This window comes from Pelodiscus sinensis, chromosome 3, assembly GCF_052426305.1.
Source record: "Pelodiscus sinensis isolate ZL-2025 chromosome 3, ASM5242630v1, whole genome shotgun sequence".
NCBI lineage: Eukaryota > Metazoa > Chordata > Testudines > Trionychidae > Pelodiscus > Pelodiscus sinensis.
The window spans coordinates 133,211,738-133,234,228 of NC_143054.1; the positions used below are offsets into that span (position 1 = coordinate 133,211,738).

A 22,491-nucleotide genomic window follows, 5' to 3' on the forward strand; every position below is an offset into this window, starting at 1 on the left:
CTGAGATCAGCTCCGTTCTGGGGAGGCTTAATCAAGGGATTTTACAAAGCACTGAGGTGCACAGTCCCAGAAGGACCAGAACCCAAGATGGATTTATCTTACTCCGAATAAAGTTTTATACAAAAGAAGCTCAAACTGCTTCCTCCATTCATCAATGAAAGAGAGATCGTCACAACTGCCGTCCTTCTAGATAACAATTATTTACACTGGTGTTATTAATAAACAAAAATTATTTGATTAAATATAAAAGGTAGGATTTAAGCGATTGCAAGTAATAGCAGACAACAAAAAGAAGTTACTAAGCAAAATAAAACAAAAACACATCAGCTAAGCCTAATACTCAGTCTCAAAGAAACTTGTTACATGCTATTTCTTACCCTAACAATAGCTCTAATAATCTTTTCTCACAAGCTGGGAAGACTTCCAACTTCGGCCTGATCCTTCCCCTCATTCAGTCTTAGATGTTTCCAGCACTCATTTTGGCTAGTAGGCATCTGGTGGTCGCCCCATTGTTTGGTTTCCCACCTTTATATTTCTTTTTGCCAAAAGCGGGAATCCTTTCTGTTCAGTATAAACTTTCCATACTTTCAGTGGAAAAGTATAGTTTCCAAAATGGATTCCAGCATCAGGAGTCCTAGCCACATGTCTTGGCAAGACCAACCATAGTTCAGACTTACAGAAAAAACAAGACTATTCACAGATCATTGTCTTGAGTACTGAGCAATTAAGTTCCTTGAATACTACTAGTAACCCTCACTTAGCACAACTAGCTTATTAAACAGGTTTACACTTCATATTTCTAACTTCAAGTAAAGTAATGATATATGCACAAAAATAGAATACTGTATATCCATTCAGTAGAGTACAACTTTTTCTAATGATGGAAACACAAGATATATTTTGCAAAAAGCATCTTCAGGGTATGCATATTCATAACCACATTTATGTACAATATCGGGGTGCAACATCACAATTAGATTGCAATTATAAAAAATTCCCATCTCCTCTGTGATTAGTCTCCCATTTGACAAGGAACTTTGATTTTCCCAGATAAGAAAATGCAGAAGAACTCTTATTTAGCTAAGTAATTTTTTTTTCTTTTCTGCAATAACCTGGATGCATGTTTCGGGTGGAAGATACATTGTCATCATGCTTGGAATCCATCTCCAAAGATTTCTTCAGCACATAGACTAACATGGGTTTGTGAAGAACAAGTCATGCCAAACTAATCTGATAGCTTTCTTTGATAGGATAACGTTGCCTTGTGGATAAGGGAGAAGCGGTGGATGTCATATACTTAGACTTTAGTAAGTCATTTGATACGATCTCGCATGATATTCTTATTGATAAACTAGGCAAATATAACTTGGATAGGGCCACAATAAGGTGGGTGCATAATTGGCTGGATAACCATAGTCAGAGAGTTGTTGTTAACTGTGCTAAATCCTACTGGAAAGGGATAACAAGTGGAGTTCCGCAAGGGTCTGTTTTGGGACCCGTACTGTTCAATATCTTCATCAATGACGTAGATATTGGGATAGAGAGTACACTTATTAAGTTTGCAGATGATACCAAACTGGGTGGGGTTGCAACTTCTTTGGAGGATAGGGACATAATTCAAAATGACCTTAGCAAGTTAGAGAAATGGTCAGAGGTAAACAGGATGAGGTTTAATAAAGAGAAATGCAAAGTGCTCCACTTAGGGTACGTCTAAACTACATGCCTCCATCGACGGAGGCATGTAGATTAGCCAGATCGGCAGAGGGAAATGAAGCTGCGATTAAAATAATCGCGGCTTCATTTAAATTTAAATGGCTGCCCTGCTCTGCCGATCAGCTGTTTGTCGGCAGATCGGGGCAGTCTGGACGCGCCGCGCCGACAAAGAAGCCTTTCTTGATCGGCACAGGTAAACCTGGTTTCACAAGGCATACCTGTGCCGATCAAGAAAGGCTTCTTTGTCGGCGCGGCGCGTCCAGACTGCCCCGATCTGCCGACAAACAGCTGATTGGCAGAGTGGGGCAGCCATTTAAATTTAAATGAAGCCGCGATTACTTTAATCGCGGCTTCATTTCCCTCTGCCGATCTGGCTAATCTACATGCCTCCGTCGACGGAGGCATGTAGTCTAGACACACCCTTTGGAAGGAACAATTTGTTCCATACATACAAGATGGGAAGCGACTGTCTAGGAAGGAGCATGGCGGAAAGGGATCTAAGGGTCATAGTGGACCACAAGTTGAATATGAGTCAACAGTGTGATGCTGTTGCAAAAAAAGCAAATATGATTCTAGGTTGTATCAACAGGTATGTTGTAAGCAAAACTCGTGAAGTCATTCTGCCGCTCTACTCTGCACTAGTTAGGCCTCAGCTGGAGTACTGTGTCCAGTTCTGGGCGCCACATTTCAAGAAAGATGTGGAGAAATTGGAAAGGGTACAGAGAAGAGCGACAAGAATGATTAAAGGTCTAGAGAACATGACCTATGAAGCCAGGCTTCATGAACTGGGCTTGTTTAGTTTGGAAAAAAGAAGATTAAGGGGGGAAATGATAGCAGTTTTCAAATATCTAAAAGGGTGTCACAAGGAGGAAGGAGAAAATTTGTTCCTCTTGGTTTCTGAGGACAGGACAAGGAGTAATGGGCTTAAAGTGCAGCAAGGGAGGTTTAGACTGGACATTAGGAAAAAATTCCTAACTGTCAGGGTGGTCAAATATTGGAATAAATTGCCAAGGGAGGTGGTGGAATCTCCCTCTCTGGAGATATTTAAGAACAGGTTAGATCCGTGGTCCCCAACACGGTGCCCGCGGGCGCCATGGTGCCCGCGGGGGCATTTGAATGCGCCAGCCAGGTGCTCGGGGCTGGCCTGGCCCCGGGCACATGGCGCACGGGCGCTTGCGGGGGGGAGGACGCGCTCGGTGGGGAGGGGCGCCGGCCCCGGGCGCGCGGCGCTCGGCGGGGGGGGCGCCGGCCCCGGGCGTGCGGAGCTTACGGGGGGAGTGCCAGCCCCGGGCGCGCGGCGCTTACGGGGGAGAGCGCCGGCCCTGGGCGCGTGGCGCTTGGTGGGGGGGAGCGCCGGCCCCGGGCACATGGCGCTCGGCGGGGGGGGCGCTGGCCCCGGGCGCACGGAGCTTACGGGGGGAGCACCAGCCCCGGGCGCGCAGTGCTTGAGGGTGGGGGCCCCGCCCCCGGGCGGGCACGTGTCCCCACCCCCAGGCGCCCGGCGGGCAAACGGCCACACCCCCTGGCGCCTGACAACCTGAAAAGGTTGGGGACCACTGGGTTAGATAGACATCTGTCAGGGATGGTGTAGACAGAGCTTGGTCCTGCCTTGAGGGCGGGGGGCTGGACTCAATGACCTCTCGAGGTCCCTTCCAGTCCTATGATTCTATGATTTTAAGGGCAGTTATTAGCCTTTTGGGATGAACAAAATTGTTCTGATAAAAAAGACCTATCAACCACTATAGTATATTTTGCTGTTCAAGCGAAGGTAGGTTTACAGTTCTAGTTAAGCCAATCTAAGTTATGTCACTCAAGGATGTGAAAAAGCACCTCTACACAAGAGCATAAGAATATAACGTAAGAACATAAGAACGGCCGTATTGGGTCAGACCAAAGGTCCATCTAGCCCAGTATCCTGTCTGCAAACAGTGGCCAGCACCAGGTGCCCCAGAGAGGGTAGACCGAAGACAATGATCAAGCGATTTGTCTCCTGCCATCCCTCTCCAGCCTCTGACAAACAGAGGCCAAGGACACCATTTTATCCCCTGGCTAATAGCCTTTTATGGACCTAACCTCCATGAAATTATCTAGCTTCTCTTTAAACTCTATTAAAGTCCTAGCCTTCACAGCCTCCTCTGGCAAGGAGTTCCACAGGTTGACTACATGCTGTGTGAAGAAGAGCTTTCTTTTATTAGTTTTAAACCTGCTACCCATTAATTTCATTTGGTGTCCTCTAGTTCTATTTAGGGAACTAAGAAATAACTTTTCTTTATCGGCCCTCTCCACACCACTCATGATTTTATATATCTCTATCATATCCCCCCTCAGTCTTCTCTTTTCTAAACTGAAAAGTCCCAGTCGCTTTAACATCTCCTCATATGGGACCTGTTCCAAACCCCTAATCTCAGAGATGCATGTTTTGCACTGTTCGCACCAGTGCTATGTCTGCATGAGATACTCTCCCACTGACAAAGCTGATGCTTCTGGCAGAGATGAAGTAATTATGTCAATGGGAGAATGCTCTCTTGACGGCACCGTGCATTTTCAACAGATATGCCACACCAGCCTAGCTGCATTGGTGTAGTTGTGTTCACGTAGCGCTGTAGTGTAAACTTCCCCCGAGAAAGCTGAAGTAGTCACTGTTATAAATCTATCAGCAGTCAGAAATAAACAGAGTTGCACATTATGAAAAATACATTTACTTTCGCTTATTTAAACTTTGCATTGAGCGAGAGGGAACAAATTCGCACACTTTCAATCTCACACCTTACCTAGTCTGCTAATGACACCCATAGTTATAATTTTTGTTTTACATCTGACTGCACCACAATGAATGAATTTGATGCTCAACTCCCAATTTTTCAGTTTGCTATTTCTGTTCTCTGTTTGGATTTGTTAGGCTCTGTTGGCTCAGAAGTAAGAGACATATTGAACTTTTTCTTTTTTTTTAAATTCATGCATATTCTAATACATATGAACATCTAAGACATTTTTTCTTCCAATTAACCTGCTTGAATGACAGTGCCTGGGTTTTAAATATCTTTAAAAGAATTTTAAATAAAGGTAGAAAAATAATTACATTGTAGAATGTCTCGCTGTTTTGACCTGTACTGAGTTTACTCTTAAAAGACCAGGATGGGATCAAGTGTCCCTTTGGTTGCCCACTTCAGTTTTTCACTCATTTAAATCAACATATAAATGCACATTTTAGGGTAGCATGTGTTCTATATGTTTGCAGGAAGGAATCGAATTATACACAAGTATATTGAGGTTATAAACCTCCTGTTTAAGAAGAAAGAGTTAATGACTAAAAAAATTGGCCATCCAAAACACCATATTTAGTTTAGAATATGGATCCTTGTTTGTCATACAGTAAATGGAATACTGACTATGTACTGTGAACAAGACTAGAAAGAAAAAGAATAGCAATTGACTCCTTTTTGTGCATGTAATTCTGTTCATCTATTTTTACTGGAAAAATAATCTAAATTATAGTTAAATCTGTGTTATCCAGCATGCCTGGGGATTAGGATGTGCTGGTAACCTAAAAATTCTGGTTATCGGGGGGAGAGGAGCCACCATGTGGGGCCCATGGGGGGCGCTATATGTTAAGCCCCTGGATAATCATGTGGCCCCAAGTTGGCCAAGATGCCTGCTGCTTGCTTCTGGCTGCCATTCGCCCCTCCCCCAGGTACATGCTGCACGCTCATCTGTGAGGCGGCCTGGCATTTAAAGAGTCAGTTTCCTTTTTTTTTTTTTTTTGCTTTTTCCAGAAATTTGCCGGTTTCTACAGTTTTCTGGTTGCTTAAATTCTGGATAGTGCAAGTTTTACTGTACTTGCTCCTCTATTTGATTGCTAGGTAATAAAATCAAAAGGCCTAGCTTTGATATTGTTCTTTTTTATCATTAGGTATCAAAGAGCTTTACATCATTAACCCATTTTACATATGGGGTAACTGAGGCACAGAGCAAGGACGTGACTTAGTAAATGTCATCCAGAGGGCCACAAGCAGATCAAGAAATGGTCCTGGTATTTCCCCTCAGTCACAAAGTTGCTGTGTGATTCTTAAGTGTTCCTCCTCACTCTGTGTGATGGGCTGGTGCTCACTTCATGTAAGCGCCCCCCCCCCCTTGGTCAAGTGTATGTGCCTGCACTCGGTACTATCACAGCCCTCCTGTGATTCAGCCCTCCAGCTGAGTCTGCACCTCTTGAGCTCCAAAGAGGAACAGCCTCACTCTGGACCAGCAGATTCCTTTTCACGGTCTTGCTGACCGGCTGCTTCCTCTGCGGCCACTCTAGCTCCTTTGGAGGACCTTTCTACTGCCTTTTCTGGGCAGGGTGTGGCAGGGCCCTAAGGGGTCCTAGTCCACCCCTTCACACTTCTCTCCTTCTTAATGTAAGTGGGGTAGTAATTCTATAGAAGGCACTCCCCCATTGTACTCCATTTTTGCCTCACATCAGCAGTCTTCACTCTCCCAGACTCTTCTGTCTAGAAGGCCATTACTTATACTCTTTCAGTGCCCCCATCTACCAGAGTCTTTTTCTCTCAGGCTCCTGGATACAGAACCTGTAACTGTGTCTCACTGTATGGAGCAAACAGCCCTTTTCCTGCTTGGTGACCTGGAGTTCTTTACTCAACTGCTCATTGCTTTGTTCCTCTCTTGCTGCCTGTAGTTGTTTTATCGAGTCATTTTTTCCCAGGAGGGAGCTCATAAAGCTCTACCCTCTTCCCTATGCTAGAGTCCTGCTTTTTATTCTAGCCCGTTTTCTTCACTTCCCACAACTGAGGTGAATCTATCTGGGCCTTCCAACCCCTCTCATTCACCTCTCCTATCTGGAGTGAATCTGTCTGTAATTCTTTGCTAATCAGCCCACTGTGTATTTTAACCTACGCCCCCACAGCATTTTTCTGGATTTTTACTTTGATCTGGACTTCTTTGGTATCCTGCTGAGCCCTCTGACCCTTCTCCCTCCAGGCCTGCGCCAATGCTGCCTGCAGAGCCTAGTTTTGTCCCTTCTGCCCTCGACGTCCATCTGCACCCTGGCCAATTTCTGTTATACACAGATCAGCTGACCAATAACTCTTGTGTCTGGAGAGGTTAGTCTATTCCAGTTCCTATTGGCATTTTCTCAGCAGATCCCTCATATTGGGCCCCTTCTTGTCCTGTGTCTGAACTTTTTTTTGAGGTTTCCTCACTACAGCTCTCAGCTCCTCTGTTTTCTTTCCCAGATAGATCTGGACCCTTTCTGCCGTGGGTCATTATCCTGGGCCTTTCCACATGAGGGTTGAGTAGCCCACCCAGTCTCCTCCCAAGATTACAGGTCATGTCAGCTCCCTGACCACTCCGACCTGCAGTTAAGCTCTCTGGTCTTATACCTCTATTCCCACCCAATGCATACAAGAAACATGTACTCGGATGTGTCAGTCTAGGCCAGTTGTATAACCTGGTCTTCCTGAACGAGGGTGCATTCACATTCTGAGTCTACAAGTAGAATCTCACTGTCTAATCCCACTATAACAACAATTCAGGTAGTCACATTCCAGGACAGGATTGGCTGAAGTGCCTCAGCTTCCCACAGCAAAAGCACATCAACAAACCTGGTGTAGGGCCTAAATTACCCCCTTCTTCTTGGGGTTTCTGGAGTGCAATTCAGGGATGATGGGGAGTGGGAGCAGGCCCCTTTGGGGTACAGTACTCCAGCACCAAATCTAAAGGGACTTCCCGTTTGGTCAGTCTGGGTCTCTGGGGCATCCTTTCTTGGGCCCGGGGTGGATCTTCTGAGCCCTGGGCCTGCCAGGTGTTGGGCCATGGAAGGGTAGATTTGCTAGGCCTGGCGGCGAGTAGGAAATCCTTAGTAGTCTGTACTGCATTAATAAGTAAATTTGAATTGGTACTGGTAGTATCTCTAAATACTGGACTAGGACTATGGAATCAATAATCTCTGGGGTTGTACAGACCTCAGGGCATAGCCAACGGACATTCTAATCTTTAAAACACTGGGCTACCACTGGATCACCATATTTGGGGTGGGGAAGGAATTTTCCTCCAGGGTAGATTGGCAGAGGCCCTGGAGGTTTTTTGCCTTCCTCTGAAGCATGGGGAACGGGTCACTTGTGGGAGGATTTTCTGCATCTTGGGGTCTTTAAACCATCGTTTGAGGACTTCAGAATCTGAGATATAGGTGAGAGGAATATTCTAGCAGTGGGTGGGTGAGATTCTGTGGCCTGCATTGTGCAGGGGGTCAGACTAGATGATCATAATGGTCCCTTCTGACCTTAAAGTCTATGAGTCTAGGTAGAGCCACTGCAGGAAAACGTTCTGAGCAGAACCTGTGTCAATAGATCTCTGGGGATATTCCCAGGCAGTCAAGTATGGCAGCTTCCCCAGACAGGAACAGCATCAGGTAAGCGGCCCAGGTGATTTGTTCCCAACCAGCAGTCGTGGCTACCTGCTCAAAAGTATCTGAATAAGCCCCTGGATAATCATGTGGCCCCAAGTTGGACAGGGATATCCCCAACCCTGAGTTCAATGGTTAAGGGGCACTGAAACAGTTAACTGCTGCCCAAGTGCCTCCTGAAACTGCTGCTCCTGCTTTTGCCATTGCTGCTGCAGCTGAAGCAGCTCCAGGAGTACATCCTGCTGTTTTGGGGCAGCCTGCTGAGCCTCTTGCTGGACTTCAATCAGTGCTCTCTGGGTCTCAGCCATGCCAGACTGTTGCTGGGGCAGCAGCCCTACCAATTCTCCCAAAACCCATTTTCCCCCAGGGGTTGGTCCTATGTCCCACTCTGGTATCAGTGTGATGTGGTGGCAGCACAGCACTGTTAACAGTAGTGCAGACAGAGTAACTAATCATAGAATGCTAGAACTGGGATCTCGAGAGCTCATCAAGTCCAGTCCCCTAGCCTCACAGCAGCCTAAGCACTGGCTAAATCATCCCTGATAGAGGTCTGTCCAACCTGCTCTTAAATACCTCCAGAGATGGAGATTCCAACAACCTCCCTGGGCAATTTATTCCAGTGTTTAACCACCCTGACAGTTACGAAGTTTTTCCTAATGTCTAACTTAAACCTCCCTTCCTGTAGTTTAAGCCCATTGCTTCTTGTCTTATCATCAGAGGCAAAGGGGAACAATTTTTCTCCCTCGTCCTTGTAACACTCTTTTAGATACTTGAAACCTGCTATCATGTCCCCTCTCAGTCTTCTCTTTTCTAAACTAAACTAGCCCAGTTCTTTCAGTCTTCCTTCATAGGTCATGTTTTCTAGATCTTTAGTCATTTTTGTTGCTTTTCTCTGGACTTTTTCCAATTTATCCACATCTTTCTCGAAATGTGGTGCCCAGAATTGTACACAATACTCCAACTGCGGTCTAATCAGTGCAGAGTAGGGCGGAAGAATGACTTCTCGTGTCTTGTTCACAACACTCCTGTTAATGCATCCCAGAATCATGTTTGCTTTTTTTGCAATAGTGTCACACTGTTGACTGATATTTAGCTTGTGGGCCACTATGACCCTAAATCCCTTTCTGTGGTACAGTACTCTTTCCTAGACAGTCACTTCCCATTCTGTATGTGTCTCAGGGGTATATTTTTCCACATCCAAGTGACTTATATTATACTGACAAAAGAGCTAGTATAGATATAGCCTAAAGTACCTTTTACATTTTCATCAACCTTGCTCAAAAAGACGCAAAACCTTATAAATCATTGCTATATTACTAAAATACTACATTAAACATCCCCAAATGCAAATAGTGTTAATTAGCTTATAGTATACATTATCTATATTTAAAAATAAAGATTTTTAATGTAGATTTATAGGCAACCAATTTAATTTTAAGCCAAATTTATGTTAAAAGCAATTTGCTTTGTCTGTTTTTCTTTTTCCATACAGACTGCTAGGAAAGTTACTTCCCCTTTAGTATACAGCAATATATTGGCTTTTAGCCAAAGACTTTTAATTACTTTTTATTGGTTTCTATCAGTGTTTTTTAAAAAATGACGATTACCTAGGAATTATAAATTAAGACCACAGAATTAATATCTTTGATGTTATAATTCCTTGATAAATTATTGAGATGTATGCATGGATACTTAATGGAATCTTATAAAAAGTAATTTATTTCATATATACACTTTACATAATTTTTCTGCCTTTATTGCAGCTGGCAGTCATCCCCCATTAGATTACAAAATACTGTACATAGTTTTGAGGTCTGTAAGACCTGAGAGTAACTAAGCTTCCATTATTTTCTGATAAACAGATTTTATTCTTTTTGGTTTTTGAGACTCCAACTCACTGACCATTCTTTCACATAATTTTTATGTGTAGGGATTCCAACTAGTACTATAAGGATGTCCCTACTAAATAAAAATAATAATACCAGCACTTTAATGAAAAGAAGCTAACTAAAGTTATTATAGAGTCCAGCTCCAGGGCTTTTTGATATTCTCAGAAAGATGTCTCTTTCATATCCTTATTTGCTCTCTTAGTCAAGTGATTATTTTTAAGTGAAATCTCTTTAAAATACTCCACAATTCATTTCAGGGACTATCTACCATTTCCTCCCTTTCTCTACCCACAGCTAGGAAGAACTTGCAATGCCTTCTTTCTCTTCACCTACTAATGGCCAGAAATTCTTCCATTCAAGGTGGGCTGGTAATGTTTAACCACCACTTGGAGTGTTGTGACCAATGTGTCCCACAGAGCTTTCCTTAATCCTCTGTCAAGGCACAGCCCAGAGAAATCTCACATCTCAGGGACTCTCTGGTTTGTAAATAGCTGTGGGACCCCAACATTACTGCTTATTTGCTTAATATCTGGCACTGCTATTCATAAATCACAATATCTACCCATTAACATCTGCACATATAAAACAAAATAATTTCCTTCTGAAGACATCGTGAAATGACTAATTACAATTCACTTCTTGTTCACAGAAGACCCTCCCCACAACCATTTCTTAAGGAATTCCAACCTGTGTTTATCTTCTTGAGAAACAAGAGGATGCTCACACCCATTCCCTTAATTCTTATCTTTCACTTCTCTACTTTTTTTTTATTATGCTTTATTTTCTTTATTGGTTCATAATTTCACAATGACAACAGAAAAAGAGATAGAACTGCACAAGAACAAAACAGGAACTGAAAAGAAGTGCCATTCCAGTGTGATTACACAGCCACGTCAGTTTGCTCTGCTCTAAATCAGATTATGACAAGGATTTTATCCGTAAACTAACGCCAGTGATGATCTCCTTGACCTAGCCTTACTGAACTGCAAGGTGGTGGCTCTTTATGGTCCCATCTGGGGTAACAAATCTGTAACCTAACTGATGGATTTGTAAACTGATTACTCTCTTAGGGTATATCTACACAGCAGTGTTATTTTGGAATAACTTATGTTATTCCGAAATAACGTAGTGCATGTCTACACTACAAGCATGTCTACACTATATTTATTTTGAAATAGTGTCAAGCTGAAGGGCTTCCTACTCCTCCTCATGGTAACCCTCATTTCACGAGGAGTAAGGGAAGTCAAAGGAAGTATGTTCTTCCTTTGACTTCCTGCTGTGTAGACAGTGCCAAAAGCTGAATTAAGCTATTTCAATTTAAACAATGTAATTGACATAGCTGAAGTTGCGTAGCTTAATTCAACTTTTGCCCAGCTGTGTAGACTGCAGCGGTCAATAAGGATTCTGTCTCCAGAGTGTCTTCAGCATCCGGAAAATTATCATCTTACATGATTATCTTCCAAAATTTCCAGATCATTAGAATGAAAGGTCTGAGGAACACACAAAAAACAACTACAATTTTTCACAAGTTCCTTTATTTTCAGATACATTAAACAAATAAACAAATCACAGAACACTGAGGTTCAACAGCAGATAGAAAAACAGTGAAAAGTGGTTATCCCTATGACCATGGCTCACCGAACTGCGGTGAGCCCTGCTCGCCAGCCGTGCTGTCTGGTGATCTGCGCATGCGCAGATCGCCAGAACCAGGTTCTTCTGGGTTGCAATCTACTCGCCACGGGTGAGTAGACTGTATTATTTGTCGAGCCCTGCCTATGACTATCCTCACTCATATCTCTTACTGGGGAATCCTGGACTGTCAGTCATTATCTTCCTCCTCCTCCTCCGCCTCCTCCTCAGGAGAGAGTGTCAATCTGGTGTCTTCCAAGGCACACAGGCCCGGATACAGCCTTTATAATGTGTTGTTCTGACACCCACTTCAGTTTGTACATATTTATTGAAGGTTTTTAACTCCCTTTCTTTATCTATACTTCCACTGCCCACTCAGTATCAAGTGGCCACTTTTATAGACTAACTTGTTAGTTCTTGTACTTATTAATATTTATGTCACTCAGTCACCATAACAACTTGCTGTTAGCACATTGCTGACACCTTATGTTTGCAAAAATCCCAATAATATTCTATTGGGCTTTAGTTGGCACTTGCTATATATATTTCCTAAATAACAGCACTTAGCACAGCTAAATTTCATCTCATAACATAAACTTTAGTTTTCAGAATGGAGAGAGGTAACTAGTGGTATCCTCAAGTGGTCTGTACTGGGACCAATTCTATTCAGCATATTCATAAATGTTCTGGAGAAAGGGGCAAACAATGAGGTAGCAACATTTTCAGATGAAACAAAACTGCTTGGGATAGTTAAGTCCAAAGCAAACTGAGAAGAGCTTCAAAAGGATCTCATAAAAGTAGGTGACTGAGCAACAAAAATGACAGATGAAACTCAATGTTCATAAATTGAAAGTAATGCATACTGGCAAGCATAACCGTAACTATACATATAAAATGATAGGAACTAAATTAACTATTACGACTCCAGAATGAGATCTTGGAATCATTATGAATAGTTCTCTGAAAATATCCACTCAATGTGCAGCAACAGTTTTTTTTTAAAAAAGCAAACAATGTTAGGAATAATTAAGAAAGTGATAGAGAATAAGACACAGAAGATTTTATTGCCTCTGTTTAAATCCATGATACTCCCACATCTTGAATACCATACGCAGATGATGTTGTCCCCTCTAAAAAAAAGTTATTTTGGCATTGAAAAAAGTTCAGAAAGGAGAAACAAAAATGATGAGTGGTATGGAACAGCTGCCATATAAAGAGAGATTAATGAAACTGGGACTTTTTAGCTTGGAAAAGAGACAACTAACAGGGCATGATAGGGGACTATCAAATCATGACTGGTGAGGAGAAAGTGAATAAAGAAAAGTTATTTACTCCTTCCCATAACAAAAAACCTAGGGGTTACCAAAAGATATTAATCAGTACCAGGATTAAAAATAAAAAAAAAAAGGAAGTTCTTCACACAACACAACACAGTTGATCTGTGGAAATACTTGTAAGAGGGTGTTGTGAAGACCAAGACTATAACAAGGTTAAAAAAAAGACCTAGACAAATTTGTGGTCTATCAATGGCTATGAACCAATATGGGCAGGGATGGTTGTAGCCAGACAGGAACCCCCTTGTAACATCCATTTTTGCTTGCCTGGAGCATACAGGGCACACAGAGCAGAAGGCCCAGGCTGTGTGACCGTGAATGGCTGTAAACAGAGATACGCCAATTGCTGACCAAGAGGCTGCCAAGGAGTGCCCTTGACTGAAACCCATATTGATACGAACACACATCCATCCGCGGGGGGAGGAATCTCTCGCCCAGTAAAAAAAATGTCTAGTATTCACAATTTAGTTATCTCTCTTGCAAGTGTAAATTAACTTGAAACTTGCTTGTAAGAACTGGCGCCACAAAATGGACCAGTAGAATTCGGCATCTTAGATAAGAAAGAGGATACGGGCCCCCAGGGGTATATAGATGGGTCCAGCAGCATATTTTCTCTGAGTGTCAATCTACCATCTATCTGCTGGTCGGGTTAGGTGTTTGATCTCCCGAGGTTCCAAGGGGACGCCCACCTCGTATTCGTCTTTCCTAGGAATTGAGAGACCGGCCCTGGCCTGACACGCTGGAGTTGAGAGGCACAGAAAGGGGTAAAAATTGTACCTGGATGTGGTCCTTTGTTTAAGTATATATATACATAGACTTAGAGCTCTTTAAAGATTAAGCTGTCACTTGGTACCATTATTTCTATTTTCTATCTTTATTTTCTTTGTAACCATTTTAAAAATCTGTATTTGTTAGCATTTAAGAAATAGAGCAATAGCCATTGTAACCATATGCTTTTATAAGTCTTTTAATAAACCTGTAACTGTTTAAGCTTTAACCTGACTCCTTCAGTTGCTGTAACAGAACCAAGCACAATTTAAAAGAACTTCAGCCGGTCATAAAGGGACAGACATAGGGAGAGCTTGGGCGTTTGGATCTGTGTCGCTCCCAGGTGACAAGATCCATTGGGGCACCTTTCCAGCCTTTCCCAGGCTGCCCGCTACGAAGGAACTTTGTGTTCTAGCAGTTAAAATCTAAGGTGTAATAAGCTCTTCCTATATAACGGGGCGTCTGTTGGCCTGCTGGCCACCCTCTACGATGGGACCCCGGTCCTAGCAGTAAAGACACAGACGTTAAACCTTTTCTCGGAAGCATATACACACACACTGCTCTGACCGTCGGCTGACAATGGTGTCCTTATTTACAGTTTGTCAGAAGCTGGGAATGGGCAACAGGGGATGGATCAATTGATGATTACTAGTTCTGTTCATTTCCTCTGGGGTACTTGGCATTGGCCACTGTCAGAAGACAGAACACTGGGCTAGATAGACCTTTGGTCTGACCTTGTATAGCCATTCTTATATTCTTAGGCTAGCATGAGTAACTAAATGATAAGTCATCTTATCATTAGATCTGAAGTTTTCACTGGCTAAGCTAAATGTTTTACAGGCTCGAGGCCTGCAGGTCCTGAATAACAACATTACTTAACATTTAAATTAATTAATATTTCTATATCCTAAACATACAGGATATATTTTATTATTGGATGCAACCCTCCTATAACACCCATATTACTCTGCTACTACACACATTCTCCAATATTGCCCATCATGTTCCTCCCACTCCCCTAATTGTTATCCCTTCCTACCTACCTGAGCCCTCCAGCTCCTCTTTGCTACCTTACCACCCATTCCATTCATCCCCTCTCATAATATCTCTAACCCTCAATAGACACAAATCTTTCTCCCTCATTCCCAGCTCAACACGCCTCCCCTCCCCAGTGAACATCTGCATATGTAATTAGCTTTTCAAGAATTTCAGCACCTTCTGAATATTCCATTGTGCTCAGATTTCTTTAAAAAAAAAACAGAAAAACACACCACACAACTTGACAGTGACAGATTTTTCCTAAATGTTTACAGTTCATTCTCGGATGTCTCTCCAGATGGGTTACAAAGTTGCTAGAATCTATGAACTTGGTAAGATTTTTTTTCTAGGTGGCAGTAACTCAGGGGCCCCTTGTTCAAATGACCCCATGTTTGTATAACTAACCCGACCCTAGACTCCCATAAGGTGTAGCAAAGATGGGTATTCCTGCCCCCTCAGATCCTGGCACACAATATTCAACCTGCAGCTTTGTTAAACCAAGTAGCTCAAGAAAGAAAGGACATGAGCAGTTAAGACATAAAACTAGATTCTGAACAGAGGTGTGACAGTTTAGACTGAAACATACCTGGCATGCAGATGGATGATTGTGATGGAGGTCCCATTGGGAAGATACTATGTCAACAGACTTTTCTGCTATATTCAGCAAATTCATCCAGCCTTGAAAAAGAGACAAGTGGGATGGTGCACTGTCAGAATAGTTTACACCTTCGGGAATGTTTTCCACAAGAGCAACCCTAGGAAGAGAAGGGGGGGGGGGAAGACATTTAATAAACCACTTAAAAAAATCTCTCATTCCATAAAAGTATTTTTAGTTTGGTGGACTGTTTATCACACTTGTGATTTTGAGTCATCACATGCGCTCCAAAAAACAAGTCTCAGGGTATGTCTACACAGCGGGGCTTAACTCAAAATAAGCTATGCAATTTGAGCTGCGTCAATTGCATAGGTTTTTTTGAAATAGCTTATTTTGTAGTTGGGAGCATCTACACAGAATTGATTTTGAAATAAAGCACTCTTCCTCCGACTTCCCTTATTCTTTGTACAATGAGGGTTACAGGAGTCGGAGTAAGAAGTCCTCCAGCTTGACAGTATTTGGACATTATTTTGAAATAACACTAATGTTGCTGTGTAGACATATCCTCAGTCAACTCACTAAAGGTTGGTCTAAACTACAGCTGGGAAAATGCTTCCCAGCACTAGTAGACTGACTTACAGCAGCTTTACTTGAGTTAGCACAGTAAAAATAGCTGTGTAGCCAGGGATTGCTCAGATGTCAACTTGGGCTAGTTGCCTGAGAGTGTACCCAGAGAATCTGGACATGTTTGTACTCAGGTGGCTAGCTCATGGCTCCCTGGCTACACTATAATATGTAGTGCACCACCTCAAGCAAAGTCAGCACATGTTTGTCTACCGACACAGGTGGGCAGTATGGACACACCCTAAGAATTGCTAGTGGTCAGTACTTCTCAAGATCAGTAAACATGGATATGAACAGTATTTAATCCAATATAGTTAATGAGATTTCTGAAGTTGTTATTGTAAGCTTCAGAGGGGTACCTGAGTTAGTCTACAACAGGAAAAACTTAAAAAACAATAAACAGTCTAGTAGGATTTCAAAGACTAACAAAACATGTAGATGGTATCATGAGCTTTCGTGGTCACAACCCACTTCTTCAGATGACCAGAGTTTTGGAAGTTTCTTGGATCTGGACTTTCAACACTGAGGTCATCTGAAGAAGTGGGTTGTGCCCACGAAAGCTCATGATACCATCTACATATTTTGTTAGTCTTTGAAGTAATGTAATCCTACATACACAACTGGCTAATTAACTCTTAACACAGTAGGAATGAGTACATTCATCTTAAGGATATTAATCAATTAAACTCATCTCCCATCTCCATTTTACCCCACCACCAGTACCATCTCCCACCCTCTTACTTGAGCACTGCTTCTCTTATATGCTCCCCTGCTCCATTTGGAAGACACATACTCCCCAGCACCCTTACCTGCCCTTACAACTGTTCTTTTTTTCAGGTGCTAGGCTCAGATTAGTAAGTCTCCATTACTAGTTTCTGCTCTCAGCCACCCACCCTGCTTGTTTATCTACAGGATGCAGTGATCAGGATCCAGCAGCAAAGAAAGGCAAGTCAATACTTGTATCTCATCTTGTGTCTTTTCCTCTTTTTGCACCTACTTCTTTTGGGAAACTCCCTTGAAATTGTTTTCTATAGTCTGCCTGCCACTTGCAAATTACATGTCTCTGCATATCCAAAAGTGTGGCAATCACTGCTCTAAACAATTGTTCAAGACAGATCACTCTCTGTCAGGCAATTAATTCAGCGTACAGCTTCACTTTTTGATTTCCTCAGATTGAAAACTTTAGCAAATTATAAAGCCCTTCTTTTGAAAAAAATAGTTTATTTGAAACAGATCCAATTATGTTCTTTGATAAACAGCTGAGTTTTTTTAATTGGGACACAGAGGATATGAAAGTAGCTGAACAAGCCCTCTTGAGGGAAATCCCCAAAATAATTAATTCTTGGCAATTATGACTCTTTCCAATAAAAAACATAGAGCCTCAATCTTTGTTTCTGTTCCAAATCGTGATCCAACAGCATTCCAATGCAAGAGGACAAGGAACTCTTTGGTATCTGAGGGTATGTCTACACTACCCTCCTAGTTCGAACTAGGAGGGTAATGTATGCATACCGCACTTGCTAATGAAGCCCGGGATTTGAATTTCCCGGGCTTCATTAGCATAAGCGGGGAGCCGCCATTTTTAAATCCCCGCTGCTTCGAACCCCGTGTAGCGCGGCTACACGGGGCTCGAACTAGGTAGTTCGGACTAGGGTGCCTATTCCGAACTACCGGTACACCTCGTTTCACGAGGAGTAACGGTAGTTCGGAATAGGACCCTAGTCCGAACTACCTAGTTCGAGCCCCGTGTAGCCGCGCTACACGGGGTTCGAAGCAGCGGGGATTTAAAAATGGCGGCTCCCCGCTTATGCTAATGAAGCCCGGGAAATTCAAATCCCGGGCTTCATTAGCAAGTGCGGTATGCATACATTACCCCGCTAGTTCGAACTAGCGGGGTAGTGTAGACATACCCTGATTGTTTTAGATTCTTGACCAGTTCAAGGTACCCAACTCACTTATGTCATAACTGTATCTAAAAAGTGTCATGTAAGAGATCAATTGAAAGTGAACATATTAATTATTAACATTATTTCAGGATATAATGTACAAAGGACAAATTCAAAATTACAAACATAATGGAAATCACGTTAGTAAAGCATGCCTGCCAGATGGGACTAAAAGTTACCCTTCCCTACACAAAGGAACAGGGTTCTGCCACCTCGAAGACATTTTCCAAGGTATTTAATTATATAGAAGGTAAACAAAACCATCAAGCCAAAAAAGAGAGAGGAAACAATCACTCAGCATCATTGCAAGGGAAAGAGATTGTAGTAAAAGAGCCATTTGCATTTTAGCAAATATCAGTTGGGGGGGGGGGGGGGTGGAGAAAACCTTCTATACCAGGAGACTCCATGTCACATTCCACATAGCTTGAATGAGCTTTATCTTGTGGGGAAGCAGCTAATCTTAAGCGAACTTTTGAAATGGATTTTTCTGGACTATAAAAGAAAGGGGGAAACCGCCAAGTGAACTTCCATCTAAGGCAACAAAGGAAGTGAACTTTGTCAGAGCTCCTCATCACAGGTGTGATCAGCCACCTTACTGGAATGTAGTGTGATAAGACTCTTACCTTGAACTGTCACTGCAGTTTTGTTAAGCGTTAGTCTCTGGAAAGCATTTTCACTTTGAATTGCTCGTAAACCATTTCTAACTCTATCCATTTCTAACACTATTCTTTATATCTGAACTCATAAAATCCTATTAATGAACTTCTTTTACCTTTAATCTAAATTGACACAGTGCTGTGTTTGATTGTAAGTGTAGGTGAACTTCAGTCAATGTGATAAGCTTCTGGGTATTCTATCTTTAAAGGAACAAGCAAACCCAGATCGCTCTCTGAATGGTTCAAGAGAGGAATAGACATGGTTTTGGGAAACTTGGGATTGGCAGATTCAGCTGTCATCAACTAACTGAGATGCAAAAGAATGCTTCTGGACTCATGTAAGCCAGAACAAATGAACGAACGAACGCACTCACTCACTCACACTGCATGATATTGCTTGGAAGCACGCAGCACAGCAGAGCATTAAAAGCACCCAGAGTTGTAGAGCAGGCAGTGACGCAACCCCTTACTGATCTGAACCTCCCCTAAGAACATGACACAAAGAATGATGGGTTAATTCATGTAAAATTATGATCAGTTCATGTACCTTTTAAGGCAACTATTCAGGATTGGATTGGAAATAGGAACCATCACTATTTGAAAATTAATATTTAGTGTTTGGAAACACTACACCAACAGCCTAATCTACTTTTTCCCCCTAGGGGTTTTTTCTTTATAAGAATGATTTAGATTATGTGATTAATTTTTTTCAACGGGTTTGGTGGAATTTTAAATGGCTGAGTACTAAGGCCTGGATACTGCTCTCTGACCCTGATGATCATATAGATGTCAAGGTAAAAGGAGATCTTTATGATCAGTTAGTCAAATATCTTGCATAGTACAGGACATAGAAACTTGCCTAATAATTAATTCATCAAGGCCATAACTTCTGTTTGAGTTATAGTATACAATTTAGAAAGACATCTCATTTAAGCTCTCATTTATGGGAACGGCAGATCGGTCATGATGAAACAATCAATCTTTCAATAACAGAATATTAAAAACAAAGCAAAGCAGAGCAGAGCACATCTAATCTTTTTGCTAAAATGAACCATTTCATGATCACAAAGTCACTAATAGGAGATGACAACATCTTGAAGGGACCACTTTTTCTATGTTTTGATACTCTCTAAGTTCTTGATCTGATTACCTTTCATAACATCTTTGTGAGAGATGTAGGACATTTTATAGAGATGAAGAACATGAACAGAAGATGTAAATGACTTTTCAAAAGTTGCAGAGGGAGTCAGTGCCAGAGTAAGGAGTCAAACTCCTGTTATATAGCAAAAATACAATAATCAATGCAGCCATATTTAAAACCCGATGAAAGAACAGAGCTAGATCTTGTTAATGAAATCTGTGAACTCTGCCATATGACTCATGCTAAATTAATTCCCAGGAACTTCTGCCCCAGTCTTCGGGCCATTCCTTTATCTTGGACATAATCATCTGGAAAGAAATCTCAAATGGCTGATTCTGATCTCACTTACCCCAATTTTATACTATGCATAAACAATGCAGATACTGTACTCCTAATTTACAATGGTGTTGTTGATGTCAAAATCAGCACTTGGATACTGCCTGTGCTCCCAGATCATGTGTGTGTCCCTGCAAAGCTTTTTTTATTGGCTATTTATTTGTAATAAATACAGGAGTATGAAAGGCAAGCTTTCTTGGTATTCCAGTCTTCACTGTATTTGAAATTATCTGAAGAAGTGTGTAGTCCAGTTTATCGGAAGTCTTTTCTCAATTCAGACATCATCATCATCCTGGAGAACATCCAGTCCTGATGCACTTGAGGGTTGCTATGACATCTGAGTTCATTGATGGTTAAAATCCACAAACATGATATTAAACATCTTTCACTTTGGTATCTTGTTTTTGATATTGTATAAGAGAATAAAGAAAGGAAACATAACGAATGGGTCTCTTGTTTTTTATTTCTATTGAATTGCAAAGGTTTCTGTGATTATTCATGGTAGTTACCACTATGCAGTCTAACTTGATCATTTCTTGCATGAGTAAAATATATTTTCATATTTTTAATAACTGTATTATATCACGGATTGATTTTGAAGTGAATTTGGGATTTAAACCATATGTGGACTCTCAGTAAAAATAAAAAGGAAGCTATTTAATTACCATCAATTGGACACCAGCACAAGCTGTATTGCAGACCTGTATGTATAATCTCAGCCTTGGAATTCTCTACATCTCCTCCTCCTTTCTTCATTTCCCTTCTTTCTTACTTCCGGAAGTCACTTGATTTTCTGATCTCTGTATTTTGGGCCTGATGCCTTTGATCCACAGACAAAAATATATGAATGTGAACGGATTGTTTCAGCTAGTATTTTTAATTAGACCTTCAGTGACTGCAGGCAGGTATCTTCAGATTTCTGTAGCTAAATAGAGATCTTTCTGCTCAAACTTAGAATTGGGACCTGGGGATTCCTATTTGTACCTCTGGTTGTTTTTGAAGATTTGGATTATAGGTGGAATAGGACAATGCTATCTTTAAGCCATGAAGCTGCTTTTATTTTATTTTTTTTCAAATTTTGCTAAACAAGAGGTCATCCTAGAAAGTATTCTCAGGCCTTGTTATCGCTGACCCCAGTTTATAGTCTGAGGTCCCTATGCAAAGAAATACCTAATGATTAGCCCTCATTTTATATCTACCTAACTCTTTAGCCTTTATTTATATTAGTTATTTACACTAGTTATTATTTTATGTATTATTTGGACTCCCTTTTAGCTCCTGTCCACTCACTCCATGCTTGTTAACTTTTTCTACGGTCAAATTCAGTCGGTTTCTCATTGCCATTCCCACATACCTTGCAGCTCTGTCCATTCATCCAAGCAGCCACACTTAAAAGCTTACCACAATGTCTAGGCACCACATATAATGCTTAAGCTTGATAGAGTCTAAAGGTCTCAGAGCAGGTTCCCAGATGGTTTAAAAATGTTAATAATTTATTGTATTTATTGTAATGCACAGGCTCCACCCAGTACAGAAGGCGGCTGCCCACGTTATCAGTGACTTGGGCCACTATGGGCATGTGAGGCCCATGCTCAAGTCCCTACATAGGCTCTATCAACTTTCAATGCTAGCTAAAGGCTGTAGGCCTAATTTTCAAAGAAATCCATGAAAGACTGAATCTGTGAATCACCATACTGCACTCCTCTAGGAAAACACAGATCATAAAGCCCAGATTAGTTCTATGCATAAAACATTCTTGGTCAGAGGGATTTGGCTAGAGAACAAACTTCTAAAGGCTATCAGGTGAGTGCACAGAATGAAAACCGCTAGGAAACATAGCCACCTCTTTGAACATGCTTTAAGAATGACAGTCACAATAGTGAAACAACCACCAATAAAAATGATTGAAAAAGTCAAAATTAAAAAACTTGTCCTGAGCAAACTTTTATTTCCCAATCAGGAAAAACAGTTCCCTATTACTATTGATTTTATGTGGAAGTTGCTCAGCTACCACACTGATGGGCTGTGGTATTAAAACCTGAAACATATTAGACAGATAGGAACACACAACGCCTAGTATTACTGTCCCATACATTCTAACTCAAGAGGAATATATGAAGTAGAATCCTCTGTATCTGAAGTATTTCACTGTATTTATTATTGCATGTTATTTACTTTATTATCCTTTCACATTTATAATTGTTTTAAATTAACATTAATTGATTGATACTGAACTATTTTTCATATATGAAATCACTTGCTCAGCATCAAACAAACAAATTAATATTGTACAAAGAGTAGCATTTTTTTTCTTTATTACTTTAGGGCCAAACTGTGCTCACCTTACTCACTTTGAATAACACCTTACTCCACAGATAGACTCCAACATGAACAGGACCCTTTTCATACTAAGGTGCCATTG

The 22,491-nt window shown here is 41.5% G+C and overlaps 1 protein-coding gene across 3 annotated transcripts in view; it reads right to left on the reverse strand.

Moving 5' to 3' along the window:
* Nucleotides 1–22,491, reverse strand: part of PLD5 (phospholipase D family member 5) — a 241,316-nt gene that overhangs the window by 104,929 nt on the left and 113,896 nt on the right. For all 3 annotated transcript variants that reach the window (XM_006135188.5, XM_014579599.4, XM_014579602.4), the window contains exon 3: nucleotides 15,358–15,526. In XM_006135188.5, the coding sequence (XP_006135250.1) occupies nucleotides 15,358–15,526 (169 nt within the window). The remainder of the gene's footprint in view (nucleotides 1–15,357; nucleotides 15,527–22,491) is intronic.